We start from the raw sequence: 22,653 nt of genomic DNA, 5'->3' as shown, positions 1-22,653 counted from the left end.
TGTATCGTCTGCATACAAGTGGACACTACACTGATCTAACTTTTTTACATCAAAACATATAGCTTCAAACTTTGCATTGTTGAATTGCATTCTGTTTTCTTTTGACCATTTAATTGCTTTGTTTAAATCATTTTGTAGTGAAAATAAATTCATTTGACTTCCAATAATTTTTGTGTCATCGGCGAAAAGATATGTGCTGTTCTCCATTAGAGATGGAAGGTCATTAATGTACACAGCAAACATAAAAACCGCAAACACTGAACCCTGTGGACCACCACTCGTAACAGCTAACTCTGACGAATAATCATCTTTAACAAACACGCACTGCGTTCTATTTGACAAATAATCTGCAAAAAACTTGAGAAATTGGTTATCAAATCCAAAATGCGTAAGCTTCAACAAAATTGCATTGTGATTAATTGTATCGAACGCTTTTGCAATATCGAGATAAACGCTTAAAGCAGACTCTTTAGCATTCAAACAACGAAAAATTTTTTCACAATACTGGATCATTTGAGTGATAGTAGAATGCTTGGTCCTGAAACCGTGCTGGCGATTGTCTAAATTTTTCCATAAACGATCCCTAAATTTTCTATACAGTAATTTCTCGAAAATTAGGGAAAGCGCGCACAACATTGACACTGGTCTGTAATTTTCTATGTCAATTCTCGACTCTTTTTTATGCAGGGGTTTAATTATTGCTTTCTTCCAGCTCTTTGGAAATTCTTGCTGAATTATAATTTTGTTAAATATCTCAGTAACAACTGGGACAATGGCAGGTGAAAACGTTTTCAATAAGATTGGCTGCAATTTATCGTAGGACTCAGAACCCGAATGACAACTAAAGATCATTGATTTTACTTCACTGTTAGTGAAATACATATCTTCTAGACAAATTGTGGGGTCTGCTGAAGCGAGTGGCACTGAAAGAGGGCTCGTATCCTCTCTGAAAACAGATGCAAAATGTTGATTGAAAGCATTGGCAATTTTCAACGGTCCAGAAATACTGTTTCCAGCAAACTTCATCTTAGTGGGCAGATCAGGAATACGACGAAAGCTCTTAAGATTTTGAAAAACTTCTGTCAGAGTTAAACCTGCGAAAGAGTTCATATATACTGTCTTATCTAGTTCAAGTGAATCAGCTAAATTCTTTTCAAGCCTTTCAATTATGTTCTTATCTTTTTGACGTCGTCGAGCTGTATTTAGAACATTTTCTGCGTGAATGGAATGAGACGAAAAGTAGTAAGGAGCTTCCCTTCGCCTTCTCGTTTTCCGAGGAATAAAGGCTTGACTGAGGACAAAACGCCTTTCTTAACTCAACTTATATTTTACTTGGAGCCATAGTTTAGGTGGAAAAATTAAAATTTAAAAATTGCATAAAAACAGACATTGTCAGGAATCTTTAAAAAACGAAAAAAAATTATGTTAGGAAAATTTTTCGACAACAAACAATCTATGTATGATATTAAAGTTTTGTTTTTTTCGTTTCAGCAATGTTTGTTTTGCGGGCAAAAAAATTAGTTTGGTTTTCAATCTCCTTAACAATGGAAGAGGTTAGAATTGATCAGGTTGACAAACTTACCGTTTAAGATAAAGAAAGCAGCATTAAATCATCACAGAAATTTTGTAACGGAGTTACTTTACCACGATCAGAGGTTGTTTTTATTGTTCAGATGTTTGTAATTCTCATTATGATAACGATGTGCATTATAAAACTTAGAGTACAAGAAATCACAGGTGAGGAATTATCAGTTTGAATTTCGATTTTATCACGTTTAGTCGGCTATATCCTACCTAACCCAAAATTATGAAATAATTATTTCCAACAAAGGATAAAAGTTTTATGACAGTAGTAGGGCCCACGGGTTGTGTTAAAACAGAATTGATATTTAAAATGCTCAAGGAAAAACATTTTTTCCCAAATTAGACAATGTTCTACTCTTGTATAGAGAAATTCAAGCAGTTTACGTGATGTTTGAGAAAAATCTGGGAACAAAACTTAAAAAATGAGCGAGATTTGAAATTGACCAAAGTAGTGAAATGAGTCTGTTTGTTTTAGACGATTCATTTGAAGAAATTTTTAATGACAAAGAGTTGGTTAAAATCGCCACTGCAGGATACCACAGAAACATTATGTTACAAAGATTAAACATAACCAATCTTTACCAAGAAAGTAGATGGTCCAATACTATTGATTTGAAAACAAATCACCTCATTTTAATTAATTCACCTCGTGATGTCCAGCAAATTGAATATTTAGGATAACAGATGCAACATGGTCATTTTTAAGACACTGTAATGAATTTGCGGTAAAAGAAGCTTGCGGCCATTTGCTTGTTGATCGGAAACGAAAAACATCTGAGTGCTTGAGATTTTGTTCAATTATCTTTTAGCCAGGACCAACGGTGTCTTATATTCCGACAGCAGAAATTTATATCAAAAAAAGTGAATGAAATTTACAAAATTCTCTACGCTGAAGGAAGTGGAATCATTGTCAGCACAAAAGGTACGTACACATCTCTGCAGTGTCAAAAACGAGAGTAATTCCATTGTTAATTCGATTTGAAACAGATCTGTTAACCAAATTTTCAGTCATCTACAAATGCATTTTAACAAAATGAGTAGTATAAACACTGGTACGGAAAGTCGGCGAGCAGAACAGAGATTTTGTTTTGATTGAAAAATACCAAAATTTGACCACCACCCAAAATTGAAAGAACTTGTCTCTGTAGTTCTTAGTTCTATAAATCACACGATTGTTTGTATCACTGAGTTTCAAAAACGCTTTTTCTTTTTGAACGTTGAGAATTCTTAGATAAGTGAGTTTTATTAGAAAAAAAGTTTTTGTGTTCAAAATATTTTTTCATCTGAGCTTTCTTCATTTTGTGAGAAACACTTGATTGGCAAAGTGGTCAACTAAAAAATGGCAAACGCACTCGAAAAAAAACCGTCTTAGTCTCTAGTGATTTGATTCGAATACAAGAAACTTATACAGAAATAAAAGTCAAATTTCCTGACAAATCAGCTAGGTTAATCTAATTTGTTGCAGCCTGTGAATACTTCAGTGGTTTCGAGTACTTTGGTTAGGAAATTGCGTTAAAACTGAGGCCATATGGTGGTCTCATTGGAAGTGATAACTCGTCACGGGACAAGTACCTGAAGCGTTTTAGAAGGCTCCGTTTGCACGCTATTCTGCATGATGCCGGATGCTTCCTTTAAGCAATTTACGAGATGTGTCCCGGTTATTCTTATATTATCCTTTGCAAGATAAACAGTTGCTTCAGTGGACACGTGACAGAATTATTTCGCTTATATTTCAAAAATTTTTAAATGGAAAGCAGTTCAGTCGATACAATGCTAACGGAAAACTCAGTTTCGCTCGACCTAGAGGCATTTCGGAACTATTCAATTTTCATCAAAGAACTTGGCATGTATTCAGAGAAATAAAAGGACTGTATTTTGTTTAAACCACCGAGAAAATTTGAATATTTGTCTTTTGAAGAAAAAAGAGCTTTTGCATGGTTGACTAGAAATCTTCATGGTATTGATTGGAAAGCAGGAACGTACACATCCATGCATTTCTTTCAAATTTGTCAAAGCATCTTTTTGAGAAACCCCAAAGACAGATTTTATTCTAAGGGATCAGAGAAAAGGAAGTTGGTAACTGAACTAATTGAAAGACCAGTTATATACCTAAACGATCGCGGTTGTCCAAAAATTGCAAGTATAAAGAACAAAATGTTTTTCGATTCATTTTGTCCGGCAGAAAAGAGAGCGCTTGGGAAATCACATTGGTCGAAAGAAATTATTCTTTCATTTAAACGGGTTAACAATGAAAAAGCTATTGATCAAGCTGAAGGTTTTCTTGGTTTTGAGGCAATGTAGATGTAACTTTTGAAACATTGAGAAATTTGAGACAGTACGCATATTAATTCTCAAAAAGAACACTTCATTTGAAAACAGAAGAGTAGAATAGGATCATTTCAACCAAAAAAGAACTTTTTGAATCATGATAAACAGAATATACAAAACAAAGACCTTTCTCGCGAAATGAATTCGGAAAAAAAATGTTTATTACTGCCAACAAGGTAAGCACGTGCAATGAAAATTTCGATTTGATTTAAAAGTCGACAAGGATTACAATTGATAATGATGAAAAGCTACGCAATGACAACAAACCTACGAATCTATTGGTTTCATTTCTACTTTAAATTTTAAAGAAACCAGAGGAAATTGACCATGACAATTACTTTAAACCTCTGGATATCCTCAGTGCAAATGAGATTCTAGTGACAAATTGTAATGCCAAAGCTGCGTTCAGTACAAATACAAAGAAACCATCCAACAAAAGAGTCAACCCTTGAAACCAATCAGAAGCCCAAACGCATAAAAAAGATACTCGAGAAAGAGACAATGATCAAGATAGTGTCATCTTTACCGACGAAACAGAAGATCCTGAAACCACAAAAAAAGATCAAAACAATTCTTATTATTCGGCAATTTCGAACAATTCCAACATGAAGGACAAAAGTGCTCAGCTTTAAATTCTTAAAAGATTGCTATCATTGCATCTAATAGAGGAGTTTTATGAAAAAGAGGATCAAGGAACAACAGAAAGTACAAAAAAGTCTTTCTTGAGAGAAGAAATTCTGAAAAATCTATCAATTACTACCAGCAAAGAATCTACGTGTAGAAAAAATTCTTGATCCGATTGAAAAGTCGACAAGGGTTGTAATTGATTTTGATGAGATACGCGTTGATAACAAACCAACTTTTTATTGGCTTCATTTTTACTTTCTTTACTTTACAATTTCAAGCATCCAAAAAAACTTGCCAATGACAATTAATGTAAACTTCTCGATATCATCAGTGTGATTGAAAGTCTAGTGATAATTAGTAATGCCAAAGCTGCGATCGGTAAAAACCTACAAAAGTCCTCACAAAAAAAGCGCTTCCCCTCAAAACAATCAATTTCCCGAACACATAAAAACACTCAAAAAGAACTATTTGAAACCGCAAAAGAAGGTCAAAGCAACTTTTACCAATCAGCAAGTTTGAACAATACCAAACATAAAGGACAAAAGTGCTCATCTATCAATTATTAAGAGATTTCAATCATAACATCCAAAGGAGTAGTTTTGTGAAATCAGGATCATGGAACAACAGAATACTAAAAAAAGTCTTTCTTGAGAGGAAAATCTGAAAAAAATTTTTATAACCACCAACAAAGTATGTACGTGCAGAAACCGTTCTTGATTTGATTGAAAAGTCGACACCGATTGTAATTGATGATGACGAAAGGGTACGCGTTGATAACAAACCAACAAATCTATTGGCTTCATTTTTACGTTACAATTTAAGGAAACCAGAGGAAATTGACCGTGACAATTACTTTAAACTTCTGGATATCCTGTGTGAATGAGATTTTAGTGACAAATAGGAATGCCAAAGTTGCGATCAGTTCCAATATACAGAAATCATCCAAAAAAGAGTCACCCTTCAAAACCAATCAGAAGCCCAAACGCATAAAAAACAAAATCGAAAAAAGACGTTGAATAGGATAGTGTCATATTTACCGACGATAAAGTAGATCTTGAAACCACAAAAAAAAGATCAAAACAACTCTCCTTATTCAGCATTTTGGAACAATACAAACATAATAGACAAAAATGCTCAGCTGTGAATTCTCAAGGGATGTTGATCATTACATCCAAAAGAGGAGATTTCTGAATAACAGGATCGTGAAACAACAGAATATACAAAAAAAAAACTTTGAGAGAAATTCGAAAAAATTATTTATTACAACCAACAAAGTATGTAGGTGCTGAAAAATTTATTGATTTGATTGAAAAGTCGACAAAGTTTGTAATTGATGATGATGAAAAGGTATGGGGTGATAACAAACCACAAAAATTATTGGCTTCACTTTTGATTTAAAAATTATAGCAACTAAATTTGACAATCACAATTACTTAAATCTTCTCGATATTCTCAGTGTGAATGAAAGCCTAGTGGTAAATGGCAATGCCGAAGCCACTATCAGGAAAAATATGCCCAAGCTCTCCAAAAAAGCAGTCACAACACTCCAACAAAAGACGTTGAGCAAGATCGCGACACCTCTACTGACGGAAAAGGATTTGAAACCAAAAAAGAAATTGAAAACAACTCAGCCATTTTGCACAATTCAAACAAAAAGGACAAAAGTAATCAGCTGTCAATTCTAAAGAAATTCCATCCCTGACATCCAAAAGATGAGTTTTATTAAAATGAGGATCATGAAACAACAGAATATAAAAAACAAAAATATTACTTGAGGGAAAGTTCTAAAAAAAATTTTTACCGCCAACAAAGTAAGCACGTGTTTGCTTGTAAATGAAAAAAATTTGTAATTGATTATCATGAAGAGGTACGCGTTGATAGCAAACCAACAATATTAACGGCTTCACTTTTACTTTACAATTTACAGCAACTAAAAAGACTTGAAAATGACTATTAAATTAAACATCTCGATATCCTCAGTGTGTATGAAAGTCTTGTGATAAATACTAAAAGTCAACAAACCCAAACACATGAAAAACGCACTCCAAAAAAAATTTTTGGGCGATAGCGAAGATATCTATTGAAGATAGCGAATCCGAGTATTCTTCCTCAGAGTCAACGCACTTTTCTCGAGTCGAAATACACCTTTGCTTCAGCGGCATATGGTCTTAGAAAGGACCGCGCCCATTTAGAATCAAAATTTTTGGAATTCAAACAAACATAGCTGGCAGATTGTCAGAAAATAGCCGCAATAGGTTCGTGGATCTGCAATCGCAAAAAGATAGTAAAGGAAGCTTACCAAAAAGTCCTTTTTTATTAAATGGCGAGATATTTTTTTAGGAAATGTTTCATCCTAATGCTATTTCGACCCACTGCTCTCAAAAAACCTTCAATTAGAGTGGAACTTTGAAATAAAGTGCAGAAAATCTCTATCTCTTTGATCTTATCTCTTTGAAATCTTATCTCTTTGAAATAAAGTGAAGAAAAATCAGTTTTAGAGTGAGGAAGTCATTTTGAGAGGTAAAACACGTGTGACCAAAAAACTTTTCGACGCAAATGAACAAAAAACTCGCTGTTAAAAGAATGAAAAAGACGTCACGCACGCAATTCAGTTAAAACTGCATGAACAAATTAACAAAAATCAGATTTAAATTGATTTTGATGTCATAGAGCTTTGACAAAAATCTTAACAACGAAATAAAACGTAGCCGGAAGAATTCCAGAAGCACCTTTATAATTATACTAAACGCATTCTAGATAATTATGAACCTTTGAGAAAAAAGGAAAATTATCCCGAGAAAAATAACTGACGAAAACTGACACACCAAATGAAAAAAATTGTTTAAATGCGACTCCAAAAGGAAAAACGATTGGTAAAACTCTCTAATAGCAAGTAGTTTGTAATAAAACATTAGCAATTAACAGAAAAGTTTGCAAAATGGGTTCATAAAAAATGAAAGGATATGAGGACGGGCAAAACACAAAAACAATATTCTCTAAAAAATACTATAATTACGCTAAAATTTCTAAACCAATAAAACGCGAAAAAATTAATTAAATGTTTTCTCACCTTAGTCAACCACTCCTTGTTTGACGTAGCTTAAAAAAACCACAAATTAAAGAGAACAAAAAAGACCAACAAAAAAATCACAAAATTACTTAATAGAATCAAACAAGTTTCTAGTTAGCTTTCAAGATGTTTAGCTTTCAAGATTCTTTACACCGATTATTAGACGGAAGTTTTTCATAAATTTTCTGCAAGATCAGACGCTCATCCAAAACAGAAGCAAGAAAAATCAGACTACTAATGGAAACTGCCAAGAAAAAACCTGAAAAATCAAAAATTGTTTAATTTATTTTTAGTGATAAGTGCCATGGCTTGATTTGAAGAGTCGCCTCAAAGAAACAACACCAAAATTTCATGAGTTGATCAAGAAAAAGTTTGAGAGGCGTAAGATCAGAGCAGGTAGGCAAAATCCATAAATAGCACACAAAAAATTGGCAAAAAATTGAATGAATTTAATCAATTTAAAAAAAATCTGAAAAAACTGTCGATCAAAATGGAAGACCACCAGAACAATTAAAGTAACCCTTAACAACCACACAACTTCGCAAATGTTATAAAAATGAAAATATAGAAACTACGAGTAAAGAGTGCAAAATAGTTTAAAAAGTTGAAAACTGAGTCTATCAGGCACTATTGGTTGAAAAAATTGGAGGTGCTAAAAAAGAAATTGCTTTGAAAAGCCTCTACGCGATCTAAAAAAACTCGCTTGGTTAGCAAAAATTTCTCTACTCCTTTTTTTCGCGCTCTGTCAGAAAGTGATCTAAAAAATTCTTCACCTCTCTTCTCTATGATCTTGGATTCTTTCAGCCGTTTGACCGAAACAAATTGTTTCGGCGTTGACTTTACTTTTATATCGTGTTTTCAACACACTCCGAAATATTATTGATTGAAACATATGTGCATTTATTTATTTAGCAATCTTGGCTGAAAAACTTTACACAGTCAACCTTCTTTCTAATTTTATAAGAACAGATTCGCGAAACTAAAATATTTTACAAAATAATTTCAAACCATTGAAAGATCATTTAAAAATAATATCTTAATTCTATTTAAGAAACAAATTTCCATTCACTTTCAAAAACTAAACATTAAAAATTGATTGACTGTTTAATTAAACAATATTAGACCACTTGTGCACAAAAAGACTTTTCTACTAATAAAAGCTAAAAATAAACAAAAGAGAAAATTGGACAAAAATTGCACGAAAATTATTAGTATGTGTACAATTTTAAAAAACAAAAACTCCAGGCCTTAAAATTTGTTCAAAGCCCGCATTGCCAAACGAACTTTGCCATATACTTTGATTTTTCAGTAAAAACTCCGCGCAAAGTTGCAAATATGAAGAAATTTAAATGAGAAAAATCCAAAAATCAACATTAAAATTCAGAATTGGGCCAATTTTACTTTCGAGACAAAGAATTATTAGGCTATGCAAAACCTCTTTCTCAATTTCAGAAACTCATTTAACAATGCAGCATCGATCAAAAACTATTTATACAAAAAATCCTAATTACAACAAATAGTTGCGCCACTCAATGCGCCTCTCTATCAAAAACATTTTTCAAAGCCAAAAATTCATTCACTGAACGCAGCGCATGATCAAAAAACTTTCCTCGCTCAGCAAAAATCTGTTCAGCATGACAGCTTTTCTCACTTTCGCTTTTAGGTGAAAACGACGCATGAACAAATAAATCTACTTCATTTAAAAAAAAGACCGGTAGAAGACCAATGCTCCTCTTCGAGTCAGGAGGCCAATAATAGCCTCAGCTTTCTCTTCGCGGCTATCAAAAGCGAACACTGCGATATAGCTCCACTCAGCTTACAGCTTCGCAGCTATCAGAATATTCGACAATAAAAAAATTGAAACGAGGACACATGCCGTCCTGTTGCTCTCGTAAATTTTCCTGGGGAAGTGAGGTTTATGGGGATCCAAATTGCCAGGCGGAGGAGGGTTGACGGGATGAAATGTGGGAAGTGAAGAGGCGCGGGGGGGGGGGGGGGTGTGTAGATTGAACTCTAAAACCCGCCCTTCACACCATGAATTTTTCGCCTCGAAAGTTTCGGTGAAGCGCGTACCTACAGACTAGGAAGGCACTAAGCCAGCTCTCCACTTTATGCCCTCTGGGCTTTACCTGTTCATCTCGATTTTGTGGTTAGAAGAATGCAACAAAAAATCGGTCAAACAAAAAATCACAGGATTAATATAATCACTGCAAGCTTCGTTTGAGAGCAATTAAGACGGTATCTAAATTGATAATTTGAAATTAGGTACCGAAACGGGATAAACTGACATGCCTTCGTGGCGTGATGTTCTTGAGGCAAAATTAATATTTCCGCTGCAAATCTCTTACGCGTTTTCATATTTTGTTGGTCGAATGAACTCTGGCGAACGATCAAAAATTTTCCTGAATTATTTTTTATATTTGGCAATTGTATTAACAAAATGTACATATTGACAATTTAGATATTTACAAATTCTATGCTGATGAAACTCAATCAATTTATATATTCAAATTTTGACTTCAAACATTCCAAATGTACAATTATGTTTATTTGCTTGTTGATGTGAAATAGACCAGTTTTTTAGCAGCTCACTAAAAATTGAAACTAGTGGAGTCTTGTAAGAGACCCCCGACAATCAATTAATCACGGTAAATGGTGTCTAATGTTTCTAAAGGAACTGTCCCGCTTTCCTCCCTTGAACAAAACTTTTGTTTTCATTGCCAAATGTGGACAAAATGCTGCTTGTTTTTGCACTTGGTTTTTACAGCCTCTTAAGAGATCGAACTAGCCATAGCAATTTGTATATACCATTATAAAAGCATAAAAATGCCAATTATGCAGGTTCAATCTACCACGGGGGGGGGGGGGGGGGAGTTCCCTACCACAAGGGGGATTTCTACGCCTGTGGAGGTGCGCTGCTTCTGCGACTAAGGCATGCCACATAGACCCATACAGAGAAGACAGAGTTGGGGTATGCATGTAAGTAGACAGCCAGGGCAAATTCCACATCACTTCCCGGGGCCAGATGGACACCTGTGCTGTGCACTTCATCCAAAATGGCCTGCATTGTGGTCAGGGGCATGTTGATTGGGAACCCACTTACCTAATATAGAGAGTAAGTCACAATTTACAAATGAGTTGAGAACTAAAATCAAGTCTTCTTTCATTATCATTGTTCAACTGGGGCAACTCTTCATTAAGCTTTTTATTTTGAAAATCTCTTCAGCATCTTGTCTCTGGAAATGACTCCTCTGGCTATTGGAAACAAACAAAGCCGACTAATGTCGGAGGGATTGCTACCAAACGACAGTCGGAGGTGGCTTTCGTAGAAGCTAAGGGATCTTATGCATCCGTCCCCCCCCGTTACAGAGCACGTGCCAATACCTATATAAAAATAGTGGCGTGCAACGAAATGGATGGGGGGATGGTCAATAGCTTTCAAATTGACCTTGAAATAATTAAATTATACCTTAAAGAAGGGTGCAATTAGCTAATACCAATGCTCTAAGAGCTGTACAACATAGTGCTCTCGGGCTTTACCAATTTAATCTCGTTTTTAAAGAAAATGTCAGATGTTCAGACAAAACGCTGATCAAGCTTCCTGGGAGCTTCCTGGGAACAGGGATACATTCTGCCCCCCCCCCCCCCCCCCCCAATCTTAGTGGGCATATATCAATTACGCCCCCAGGCTCCCGTGCTGTTTTTTTACATAGTAACATGCTATTTTAAAACACCTAGAATGTAATGGAGGGGGGGGGGGCATAAAAAACACGCAGAGGGAGGGGGACAGAATAGAGCGTTAAACAGTACTAGCCTGGTGCTGATCTAAGATGGCCTTGAGGCTCTCCTGATGCTTTTGGTTGTTTGAAGAGGTGCGACTGCTCTCAAGTTTAGGAAGGAGGTCTCTGAACTTGATCTGACAATGTCTGTTCCACCTTGTCACATACCTCGGTCTCCATTCCATCAGTTTGTCACGCACTTTCCGCTCAATTCTGTAACAATTACATAATACTTAACCCAAAGTCAAATCGAACTACTAGGAAATGTCATGATTATTCGCTAAACTCGAGTATTTTGCAAATTCAACGATTGCAACAAATTACCTTATCTCACTGCACGCATCGCGACGCCAGGAATTACAACAACGTTTTTAAAGAATTTTATTATATGAGCTATGAAAAATCTACTAACTAGCTAGGATCCTAACTTGTTATATTCTTATTAGACCGACAGAAATTCCACACGCTAACTTTTCAAACAATAATAACTTTTAAACATAGCTGGCAGATTGCCAGAAAACAGCCGCAATAGCTTCGTAGATCTGCAGTCTCAAAAAAGAGTAAAAGACAGACCAAAAAAATCTGTCTTTTCATTGAAGGTTGAGATGTATTTTGATTACGAATCTGCATAAGTTATTGCTGCCTCTATTAAGTGCACTCAAATAACCGCCATTTAGAGTGACATCCACTCATTTGACCTGATCTCTTTGAATTAAAAACATAGCTGGCAGCTTTCCAGAAAAAGGCCGCAATAGCTTTGTAGATCTGCAGTCTAAACGATTCAAAAAGACAGAAAAACTAAAAAAAAAATGTTCTTTTCATTAGAAAAGGAGATCTTGAAATTTTGATTATGAATCTTATAACTTATTACTGCTTCTATAAGCTGCTCTTAAATAACCTTCAATTAGAGTGATGAACACTCACTTTACCTTATCTCTTTGAATTAAAGTAAAGAAAAGGTCAAATTCAGAGTGAGGAAGTCATTTTTGAGAGTGAGGTAAGCCACGTGTGACCAAATTAAAATCACGCGAATGAACAAAACAACTCGCTCCACTTAAAGTAAAAAATAACCTCAACCAAGCAATTCAGTTGAAATTGCATGAACGAATGAACAAAAAGCAGATTTGAAGTGATTGTGACGTCATATGGTAGTACCAAAAATTGTGACAACGAAATAAAAAACATAGCAGGACAAGTCCTGGAATACAATTCAAAAAATTTTCATTAACCAGACAAAAACCTAGACATAGAACGTACTGTGAGTGAATTAGGAAAAACATTTCTGAAAAAAGCAGAAAACAAAAACAAACAAAAAAATCAGTCAAAATTCCGCATGTGAACAAAAAACCACTAACGAGAAACTGAAATTTGGTACGAACAAAAAATTAGGCCTAGAAATGACTATGAATGAATTGGTAAAACCGTTTTAAAAAAATCCGATTCAAGAATCGGTAAAACGGTAAAAACTAAAGAAATTGCCGCATGTGAACAAAAAAACAACTAGCTAGAAAGCGAATTTTTGTTCCAGCACCGTTTTCTCACTCTACCTTAAAATTGTAAAAAAAAAATTCATGCCGCAAAACCACTCGCTTTTTCGCTCCACTTCCTGTTTCGGCGTGACCAAAAAAACTTCTCCAATTTCACTTCAAAAATGAAAATGTTTGAACAGATCTTTTAAAGACAGCGCCCCAATACAATTCAAATTCTTTGAATTGTAAAAAACCAAGAGAAGGCCAATAATAGCGCCTCAGCTATCGCTTCGTGGCTATTAATAAATAAAAGTCAAATTCAAAGTTAGGAAGTCATTTTTGTGACCAGATTTTAATCACGCGAATGAACAAAAATCTCAATCCACAAAGGGCAAAAAATGAAGTCACGCACGCACATCAGTTCAAACTGCATGAACGAATGAACAAAAAGCAGATTTGAAGTGGTTGTGACATCATATGGTCGTAACAAAAACCTTGACGACGAAATAAAGAACATAGCCGAAAGACTGCCGGAAGAGACTCGAAGCGTCAAAAATTCACAAAAAACCAAACCTGCAGCAGAAGCCGTTAATTTTTGTATTCAAACCTTAAATCACTACCTCCCCAGGTCTGATCTAAAAATTGGTGAAATTTAAACCAATGTCACCAAGAGAAACAAAATGCAGCAAAATTTTCAACTATTGAAAACGTTTGGTAATGTTAAAAAGTCCGAAATAAATAGGATGCTCAAAATACTGATAGGTTGAAAAACTGACAGGACTATCAATTGCCCTCCAATAATTCATGATTCTAATCTCAAAAAGATCGCGAAAGCAAACCGCAGATGAATCTTAGAAACTAAATTAAATTTTTCAAAAAAGAATGCTAAAATTCACGAATCAGAAAACCAATACAATTAGATTCTGCAATTAAGACAAAAACAAGACAGAATTCTTCCTTGTTGTATACATTCTAAATATGATTTCATACTAATTCAAAAAATAACTTAATCATAGAAAAGACATACGCAACAGAAAATTCAAAGGCAAAAAATCGTTTAAAAGAAACCAAGGCCGGGAAAAAATTGCAGTAAATAGTAATAAAGGGAAATTTTGGCAAAGGCTTTCTAAAACTCTCAGTACTAGCCTTAAGTTGAAAGAAATCAATTGCAAACCAAAGAAATGACAAAAATCTAAGAAAAAGCTAAAATCATTTAATTTTTTAACAACTGAAAAAATCAATATAACAAAAATAAATGTAGGTGAAAAAGCTAGAATAACACAAAGCTAGAATATGGACTCAATGTAAGGAACACCGTAACAAAGAGACAAATTCTCAATTTTTGAAAGTAAAGAATAAAATTTAAAAATCAAGAAAAACGAATACATTTCATTGTTCAGCATTCGAGACAGAAAAGACGACGTGCCATTCGAGACAGAGATCTATCCTCCTGAACAGAACAAAACAAAAAAGAAAAAGCAGAAATCAAACATAAGAAACATTGAAACATTTTGCAAAAAGATGGTCAAAAAATTTTGGAGACTGCATTTATGGAAAAAATTTCAACTGTTTTTCAAGAACTTAACGCTAGTGGTTGATTGTTACTGAAACGAAATTAATGTCCCTTGTGTTATTTCTAGTAATATAAAAGTATATTTCTAGTAATTAAAACCAAAATTCGAACAAAAAACCGAGAAAAATTGAAAACATAGCTGACAGATTGCCAGAAAATAGCCGCAATAGATTCGTAGATCGGCTGTGACGTCATATGGTGGTAACAAAAATCATGACGACGAAATAAAAAAAAACCAAGAGAAGGCCAATAATAGCCCCAGCTATCGCTGTGCGGCTATTAAAAAAAGCTACGAAAATCGGATTAGCATATGTACAATTTTATAAAATAAAAATACATCGAGGTAGGAGGAGGCGTAGAGTATATGAATTATCAAAGAGAAGGTGCCATATTAACTGATTTTTGACAAAAGACGGTTAAGACATCCAAAAATGAAGAAATTAATAGAAAAAAGCCCAGAATTAACTAAAAAATCAAGAAATATGTGACAATTTTCAACTTGAAACGCATTTTCAGGCTCTGCAAAAGGGACTGTGGAATCAATTTCCGAGGTTGACATTTCAATATAGTATCGAATAAACTTTATTTCCATAATAAACCAAATTAAAAGCAAAAATTTTGGGCCACTTAGTCCAAAAAACGGCTAAAAACGGTTATCTATATGTGCCATTCAGTCAAAAACTACTTTTCAAAGTCAAAAAATCATTCACGAAACGAAGCGCATGATCAAAAAACTTCTCCCGCTCAGAAAAAAATTAGTTCACACTGCAATTTTACCTGCTTTCGCTTTTAGGTCAAAACTTCGTCTGAACGAATAGTACTTCCGGTAAAAAAAAACCTTAAAAAAACCAATAGCCTCTTCGAGTCGTAAAAACCAACAGAAGGCTAATACTAGCCCAAGCTATCAATGTGCGGCTATTAATATAAGTATCGCATATCATAAACGATTAAAATTCTTTGTAAGCATCATATCTGATCTTCCAGATAAAAATTCTGCAATTACTTTAGCTAATCTATTTAAGACTGGTCACAACTACATAAAACAGTAAGTAGATTATGGAAGGTGAAAAAAAAACAAACCTGTCTTGAATCTGCAGTCTTCTGTCTTCCGAGGTTTCTTCATAAACGAGAGACTCCGGCTGAAACATAGATTAGCTTAAAGTCATTCTTCAATATCTTCAAACGCCACGTTCTCTAAGGACGATTTTTCCCCCATTTCAGCAGGACTCGGTAAAAAAGGTACCCCATGAACCATCGTTTCGAATAAGACTAAAATGCTTTTATATTTTTTTATTAATTGATTGACAAAGTTTTCCATCACTGTCTTCAATCGGTTATTTCTTTGAAAGGCATCTCTAACCTGAACAGATGCGAGTGGCGAAGGAGGAGCTCTGAACTTGCTACCAAAGAATGGTCTCCATTTCTTCTCATCACTGATGTTAAAATCCACTCTGTAGGGCTCATCAAAAGCCTGCACATTCGCATACACCTTAAATAGTTCCAAAAATGTATAAAAACTGTTGAACATTTCTGCCTCCATCTTATTTCAATTACACAAATGGGCAACCTCTTTAATTTTGTTCAGCATAGCGACGATAAATTTTGGAAAAAGCTAAATTCTCTAATCATTCATTCTTGGGACCTTTTCCGTCTGTGCCCCCAGAGCTTAGTGGGTGCATATTATTTGCACCCCCAGACTCACGTGCCATATTTCACATAATGATTTACTATGTAATGACACGTACTCTGTAACTGGGCAGGGAGGTGCACAACGTACTGGGGGCACAAACGGAAAACATCCGAATTTTGAATGAAGATGAAATCATTTCATCTCGTATTATAGTACAAGTAGTTAAATCATTAGTTAGATTACACTAGCTGGCCAATGCTCAGTCACGTTCGAGTTCGATAGACTCAAAGAAGCATAATTGAATCGTATTAACTTACATTTGATTCGTCTATGAGGCTCCCCACACTTAGAAGAGGACAGAATGGGTCTGAGGTGGTGTAACAGACTCCAGTGAACGGGTTCCAAATTCTTGGATTGCCCTCCTATAAAAGAAAAACCAAATGCCCAGCTCAAATGCCCCCCCCCTCACGTTGCCCATTGTTGCTCCGACAAAAATTGTTGCTCCCTAGAAAATTTGTTGTTCCGACCCACTTTAGTGGGGAAGGAACTATATATTTACCTAGTTCTTTGTTTGTTCACTCAATTTTCGCCGATCGACATATTCGTCGTACAGGATTGTGAGTGGTAACATTAGAAAGCTTGTCAAGGAAAGAAATTAAAATTGAAAAGATTTTTTTGAATTCGCGTTTTCTGTGGAGTTACGGAGGTTTAAAGATTTGTGAACGCTAGCTTAACTTCGGTTGCGGTTTCAGTTGAAAGCTTACGGTTTTTATGTCCTACGCTTTTGAAAATTTTGTTTTAAAGTTTTTTTTTTATATTTGCCATTTTCAATCTTATTTCTGCAACCTTTGAGCGTACTTTCATTGGAAGGAGAGGCCGCAAAGTTTTTCAGGTGAAATTTAATGTAGTCGTAAATAATGGTTTATTATTTAAACAATGGTTTTCTTGTCTGTCTTGTCCGATCATCACATTAATGACAAGTCACATATCACAATGATGACATTGAATCAAGGCTCAATTGATTATATTCAATATTTATAGCGAATATAATTTGATCTTATACGATTCGACACCGTTTCCTCGCAAAATTGAAATGACTTTGGTTTTTGCCTTCATTTTTTTCTTTTTGTAATCGTATGACATTCTGGATAGCGACAGTTCCCCATGGCTTTATTTGAAGGCATAAATGAAGCCATTGAATGATTTCAATTGATAGATAATCACTTTCATGACTTTGAATTTAATTGTTTTCAAAAAGTGTAAACGTATTTTACAACTTGGCCCTTATTGTTTACTGCTTACTTGGTTATTATTCTCAAAAAAGAAAGGTCCCATATCTTTTGTGGTGAAATGCAAGTAATTTTGTGTAGTTTATGTTTATTGTATGCCTATTTTGACTTTTTCATTAAATTTTTCAATAAAAATTGATAGGAATTTTGTCATAAGTAATGCTTATTGTTTTTATTTAATTTTTTTTCTTTGTATCGTTTCTTACACTCCTTAAAGGCAGTTAACGGCCTTCAAGTGAGTTATTGTCGTAAGAGCTTAAAGCAATTTGTTAAATGGATAAACCAATTTTCGAACAAAAAGTGATTTTTTCAAAGTTTTCCATCTCTTCATTTGGTGGACAATTAAGTCAAAAACTTGGTTGAGCGGGATCGAAACATTATGTGCAAAGGCACATTACCGAACCTCGTTGTTTCGTTTTATATACAGAGAAAATAGGTAAGAACGTATAAAAATACACTAATCTCATTATTTATATGAGGTAAAACAGATCTAATGATAGCCCAGTAAATTGAATCGCAGCCGAGAGTTCCGAAACAGTTTTTAGAGAAAATATACAAAACCGCTTATTACAGTGCTGTTGTCAGAACACATCAGTGAGAACACAACGCCTCCTAGTTCTTAAAGAATACAAATGTAGCTTTAATTAGAAATACACCGAGGTGTTAGACACCCACTAGCACGTTATCTTCATTAGGTGGAAATTCAGGCATGGACGATTCCAAAAATGTGATTGATCCAAATGACGCACTCAATAAAGTGTGTATGTTAAAAAATAAAGTTTGTATCTTAAAAATACATGGCAGATTGAGAGAAAATAGCTGCGATAGCTTTCATAGATCTGCAGTTTCAACAAGATCATGAAAAAACGACCGAAAAAGTAAAAAATCAGTGTTTACTAATTGTTCAGACAAGAATTTGGATATTCATACTGCGAGAATTTATACTGCGATAAGAATTTGGATCACTTATTGTTGTTTCTATTAGCTGTCCTCAAATAAACTCCAGCGTATCAATGCAATTCAAATTCTTCGAATAGTAAAAAGCCAAGAGGAGGCCGATAATAGCTCGCTACAACAGCTATTAAACATCAATGATGTGGTCAACTTACGTGGAATGCGAGTACATACGCAGTAGCACCCTCAGGGATCGCATTGCCCATGAGGAGATAAGCTCTCAGTCCCAAGTGAAGAAAGTAATTACAAAGCAGGACAGCGTGTTCTTCCTCATCACCAGCCAACATCGTCATAAATTGCTAAAAATAAAACGTACATAACGAACTACAACTTGAAAAAACGTAAATGCAAGCACACAACTCAAATCAACAATTAACTCACAAATCGAATAACAGACTAACGTCGGGCAAATTGTTCTCGAACGAATGGCGAGCGGTGGGCTTCGATAGTAGCCAGCTGTGGCTTAGGGATGCATCAGGTGGTTGAGAGCGGAGTGAGGAGGATCAAGCGATGGGGGGTCAAATGTTGACAGGTAGGGTCGTGGGAGAGCTGGACGAGAGGGGTCCAAATCGCCGGTTGGACGAGGGTGGACGGGGGGGGGGGGGTGACAGAGGGACTACGAACCGCCCTTCACACCTTGAAATTGTCTCCTCAGAAGTTTTGGTGAATCGCATACTTAGACACTGGTTAGGCATAAGGCTCTAAGAGCCCTCAATGCCCTCCGCGTACTACCTTGTTCATCCCGTTTTTGAGGACAAAAAGTCATATGAGTCAGACGAAAAAACGGTCAAGCGAAAAGTTCCAAAAGACCACATGACTAATATAAATGCAGCACACTTCGTTTGAGAGCGATTAATTATGTCGTAGTAGTTTATCTCTTCGACAAGCGTTTCGGACCTTTTTGAATTTTTATCAAAACTTGAATTCCCAAGATGTTGCTCCTTTCAAGATGTAACATACGTACATAACGAACTACAACAAAAAAAACGTTGATGCAAGCACACAAATCAAATCAACAATTAACTCAGAAATCGAATAACAGACTAACGTCGGGCGAATTGGTCTCAAATGACCAGCGAGCGGTTGGCTTCTTCAGTAGTTAGGCACGGTTTAGTGAGGCTAGCTTTAGCTTAATTGAAGGGGCGTGAGCGCAACGGGGGGGGGGGGGGTACCAGGGGGCTGATGGGGTGGCAACAGTGGGGGGGGGGGGGGAGGGGTCAATCGCTAAGAATTGCCTTTCGCACCATAAGTATAAGTCTTCAAAACAGTTTCTGCGAATCGCATACTTAAAGACTAATGAGCTGAAAGGCTCTAAGAGCACTTAATGCCCGCTGGGCGCTACCTGTTTATCCCATTTTTGAGGACGAAAACTCAAATGCGTCAGACGAAAAATTGGTCGAGCGAAAAATTGCATAAAAAGACCGACATGACTAAAATAATTGCTACAAACTTTGTTTGAGAGCAATTAATAATAGCCATAAGCATTTGGTTAAACTAACGTGCACTTCAAACAAACAGCAATCATCCAATGATTGAAAATTCTTGTCACGTTTTCAAGTTTTAAAATCTAAAACCTCTATCGTTTTTGTTTTATGGTATTACTTGGTGCTTTCTCTGTAAAAATTTTTTAGTTATTTTTTAACTTGCTATGATTCCCTCTCTCACAATTTTCAGGATACTTTATTCCAAAGATAAAATTTTGTTCAAAAATTATCAAGCGCTCCATTTTCTCTTCGAGTCCCATGTCTTTGTTGGATTCGAATTTAGTCAATCGTTTGCGTTTTTGGATTAAGTAACTCGCTGAGCAAAATTTGAACTCAATTAAGTTGACACGACAGCCAATGGTGTAAGTCAGGCGTCAACGTGAAAATAGTGACTTATGTAAAACGAAAAATGTGACCGAAAGGTCAAGCATTTTTTTTTTAAAAATAGCCCTGAATTACAATAGTCCTGAATTAAAATAGAATTACATAAACCTGAATTACAATTCAAAAATTTGAACAAACAGAAGACAACATCTAGCGCCTACTTAAAAGAAGATAATGAACAAAATATAAACCATATTATCGATTATTACAAAACTCTACAGAAAAGTACAAATTTATTTCCATTCTCTTTTAGGAAAATAGGGTCATCGAAGTTATTATGTCAAACAAGGTCACCTTCGAAAGCCCTTTACACAATGGTAGTTTATACAGCAAACGCTAACTTTGTAGAACACCACTGAGAGACGAAGTCAAAGAACAAACATTTGCGAAAACATAATTTTACGATCAATTTCATTGGCATTCAAGTCATTCAAGCATGCCAAGAAAACCCGAATTCTTCAAATTCTTTCCATTATCAATAGATAGAAAGCATATATGAACCGAAAAAAAAACACAATAAATTAAAAACTGGGGCCTCGTAACAAAAGTTGCAACAAAGGCAGACAATCAAAAGATTTATAAAATTTAACCAAACATTCATAAAGTCAATAAAACTATGCGAAGAAAACTGAACCAATTCTGTGGATTATGCCTAATTGGCGAGCAAATGAGGCTGTTTTCAATGACAAAGGGACCGAACAGGAAAACGCAATTACAAACAATTCAAAAACAATTTGTTTTGAAAAGAATTAGCGTCAAAGTCAGGAAAACTTACCTATGAAAGAAACGCGTAAATAGAATCAGACTTGGCTAATTAGAGAACCTAGTAGTTTATCATTAGTGAGACTAAGCGACAGAACAAAAAAGTACCTACCAGAATTCGCTAAATCTGAAAGACTGAAAATTTTCGAAAACAAGTTGCGTCAATTTCGTTGAAAACCTTTAGTTTTGAAACCAAAAAATTTAAACTCCGAAGTGCCTAAAAAATGGCCAATGGGATCTAACATTAATAAAAGAAATACTAAACAACGAAAAACACCGGCGAAATCCATAATAATTATTTGTTGAACTTAAGTTGTCAAAGTTGTGAAAAACGTTCGATATGAATCAACCAATTTCAATTGTATAACATTTAGACTTATAAGGCAGCTACCTGGAGCTGAGCATAATGAGGCTGAGTTATTGAACAATAAAAAGAACGATAAGACGAAAAAACAAAAAATTATTTAAAAACAAGGAGTGTCAAATCCGTTAAAGCGGTTCAATTTCTATTCAAATCAGTAAACTATTATGCATAAACCTCAACAGAAAGTCATTGAGAATGAAACTAAATGACACTAAAAAATAAAACAACAAAAAAAGGTAACGAAAACAGGCAAAATCGAAAGAAAATCACTCAAATTTTATAAAGACAAATAGCGTCTAAGTCTTGAAAACCTGTATTCTCCTTTTGTTTGTTTTGAACAACCGGAACAATGCCTTATAGGAGCACACCTATCGCCTTTCGAAAGTATTCGGAGAGAAATTCAAGAGAAAACAGCAAAAATAGAAGTCAAATTGCAACAGGTCAAAAAAAATCGCTCTCAAAAATCAAAAATCTGTTTGAACATTTTTTTTCTCAATTGACTTTAAAGCAATTTGAAACAATGTCACGCCTTATAACTATTCGCCCCTGTTACTACTCCAGCGTGATTAAAAGCACTGCTCTAATGTGACCTGTCATTGTCAAGAAAGGGTCAAAAAAACTGGGAGCAGATCTTTAAAAAACGAGCACAACAATACAATTCAAATTCTCTGAATGGTAAAAAGGAGAGCGCCTAAATAACAGCCGTTGAGAGGCTGACAGCGGCTATTAATTAAAAAACCTGTAGATTGCTTGGTTTTCTAGGTGTTCACATTATTGAAATTATCGGCGTTCATATCTTTAGAGCAAAGATTCAAACGCGACACCAAAATCCAGCAGAAATCAATGAAATTTGGCAATAATTTGGAAGCTAATATGGCTAGAACAAATTATGGGCCGTCCAAAAGTTGCGCAAAACTCAAAATTCAGGTCATTCAATAATTTTCATTTCGCCATAACAGTCGAACCGAAAATTGACTAACATTTTTTGTGTTTAAGTCGGGATTACCACCAATACCTATACCTCAAAAAAGACAAACTTTAGCTCTCGCACGACCTCCGTGGGCTGTGACTCACGTCAATTGAAGGCACATTTAACGCAAATCTTGAAATCAATTTAACAAAATTGAGAAAACGAACTGCACAAATTGGGGCCCAAAAACTGCTAAAAAGACCACTTGAATTTGGGTATTCCCACCAATTTCAGGACAATAAGAACTTGATAGACTACAGTCAACGTAGGGATTCTAATGAAACTGGATGCCCAGTTTATCCCCTTGGGAACGAAAGTCATAAAAAATGTGTCACAAAGAAGACAGAGCAATGAAATCCAAACTCTTTGAATTGTAAAAAAGGAAA

At 35.2% G+C, this 22,653-nt stretch overlaps 1 protein-coding gene across 1 annotated transcript in view; it reads right to left on the bottom strand.

Moving 5' to 3' along the window:
• Positions 1 to 10,479: 10,479 nt before the first annotated feature.
• Positions 10,480 to 22,653, bottom strand: part of LOC142341864 (coiled-coil and C2 domain-containing protein 2A-like) — a 145,852-nt gene continuing 133,678 nt past the window's right edge. Inside the window, exons 28-33 of the mRNA XM_075393141.1 lie at positions 18,459 to 18,602; positions 16,378 to 16,482; positions 15,791 to 15,919; positions 15,511 to 15,569; positions 11,424 to 11,601; positions 10,480 to 10,712 (exon numbers count right to left, since the gene is read on the bottom strand). Of these exons, the coding sequence (XP_075249256.1) occupies positions 10,506 to 10,712; positions 11,424 to 11,601; positions 15,511 to 15,569; positions 15,791 to 15,919; positions 16,378 to 16,482; positions 18,459 to 18,602 (822 nt within the window). The 3' untranslated portion in view covers positions 10,480 to 10,505. The remainder of the gene's footprint in view (positions 10,713 to 11,423; positions 11,602 to 15,510; positions 15,570 to 15,790; positions 15,920 to 16,377; positions 16,483 to 18,458; positions 18,603 to 22,653) is intronic.

Source organism: Convolutriloba macropyga, chromosome 6 (genome assembly GCF_964194025.1).
Source record: "Convolutriloba macropyga chromosome 6, txConMacr16.3, whole genome shotgun sequence".
Classification (NCBI taxonomy): domain Eukaryota; kingdom Metazoa; phylum Xenacoelomorpha; order Acoela; family Convolutidae; genus Convolutriloba; species Convolutriloba macropyga.
The sequence above is the reverse complement of the archived record's forward strand: the minus strand, read 5'-3'. Positions and strand labels throughout refer to the sequence as shown.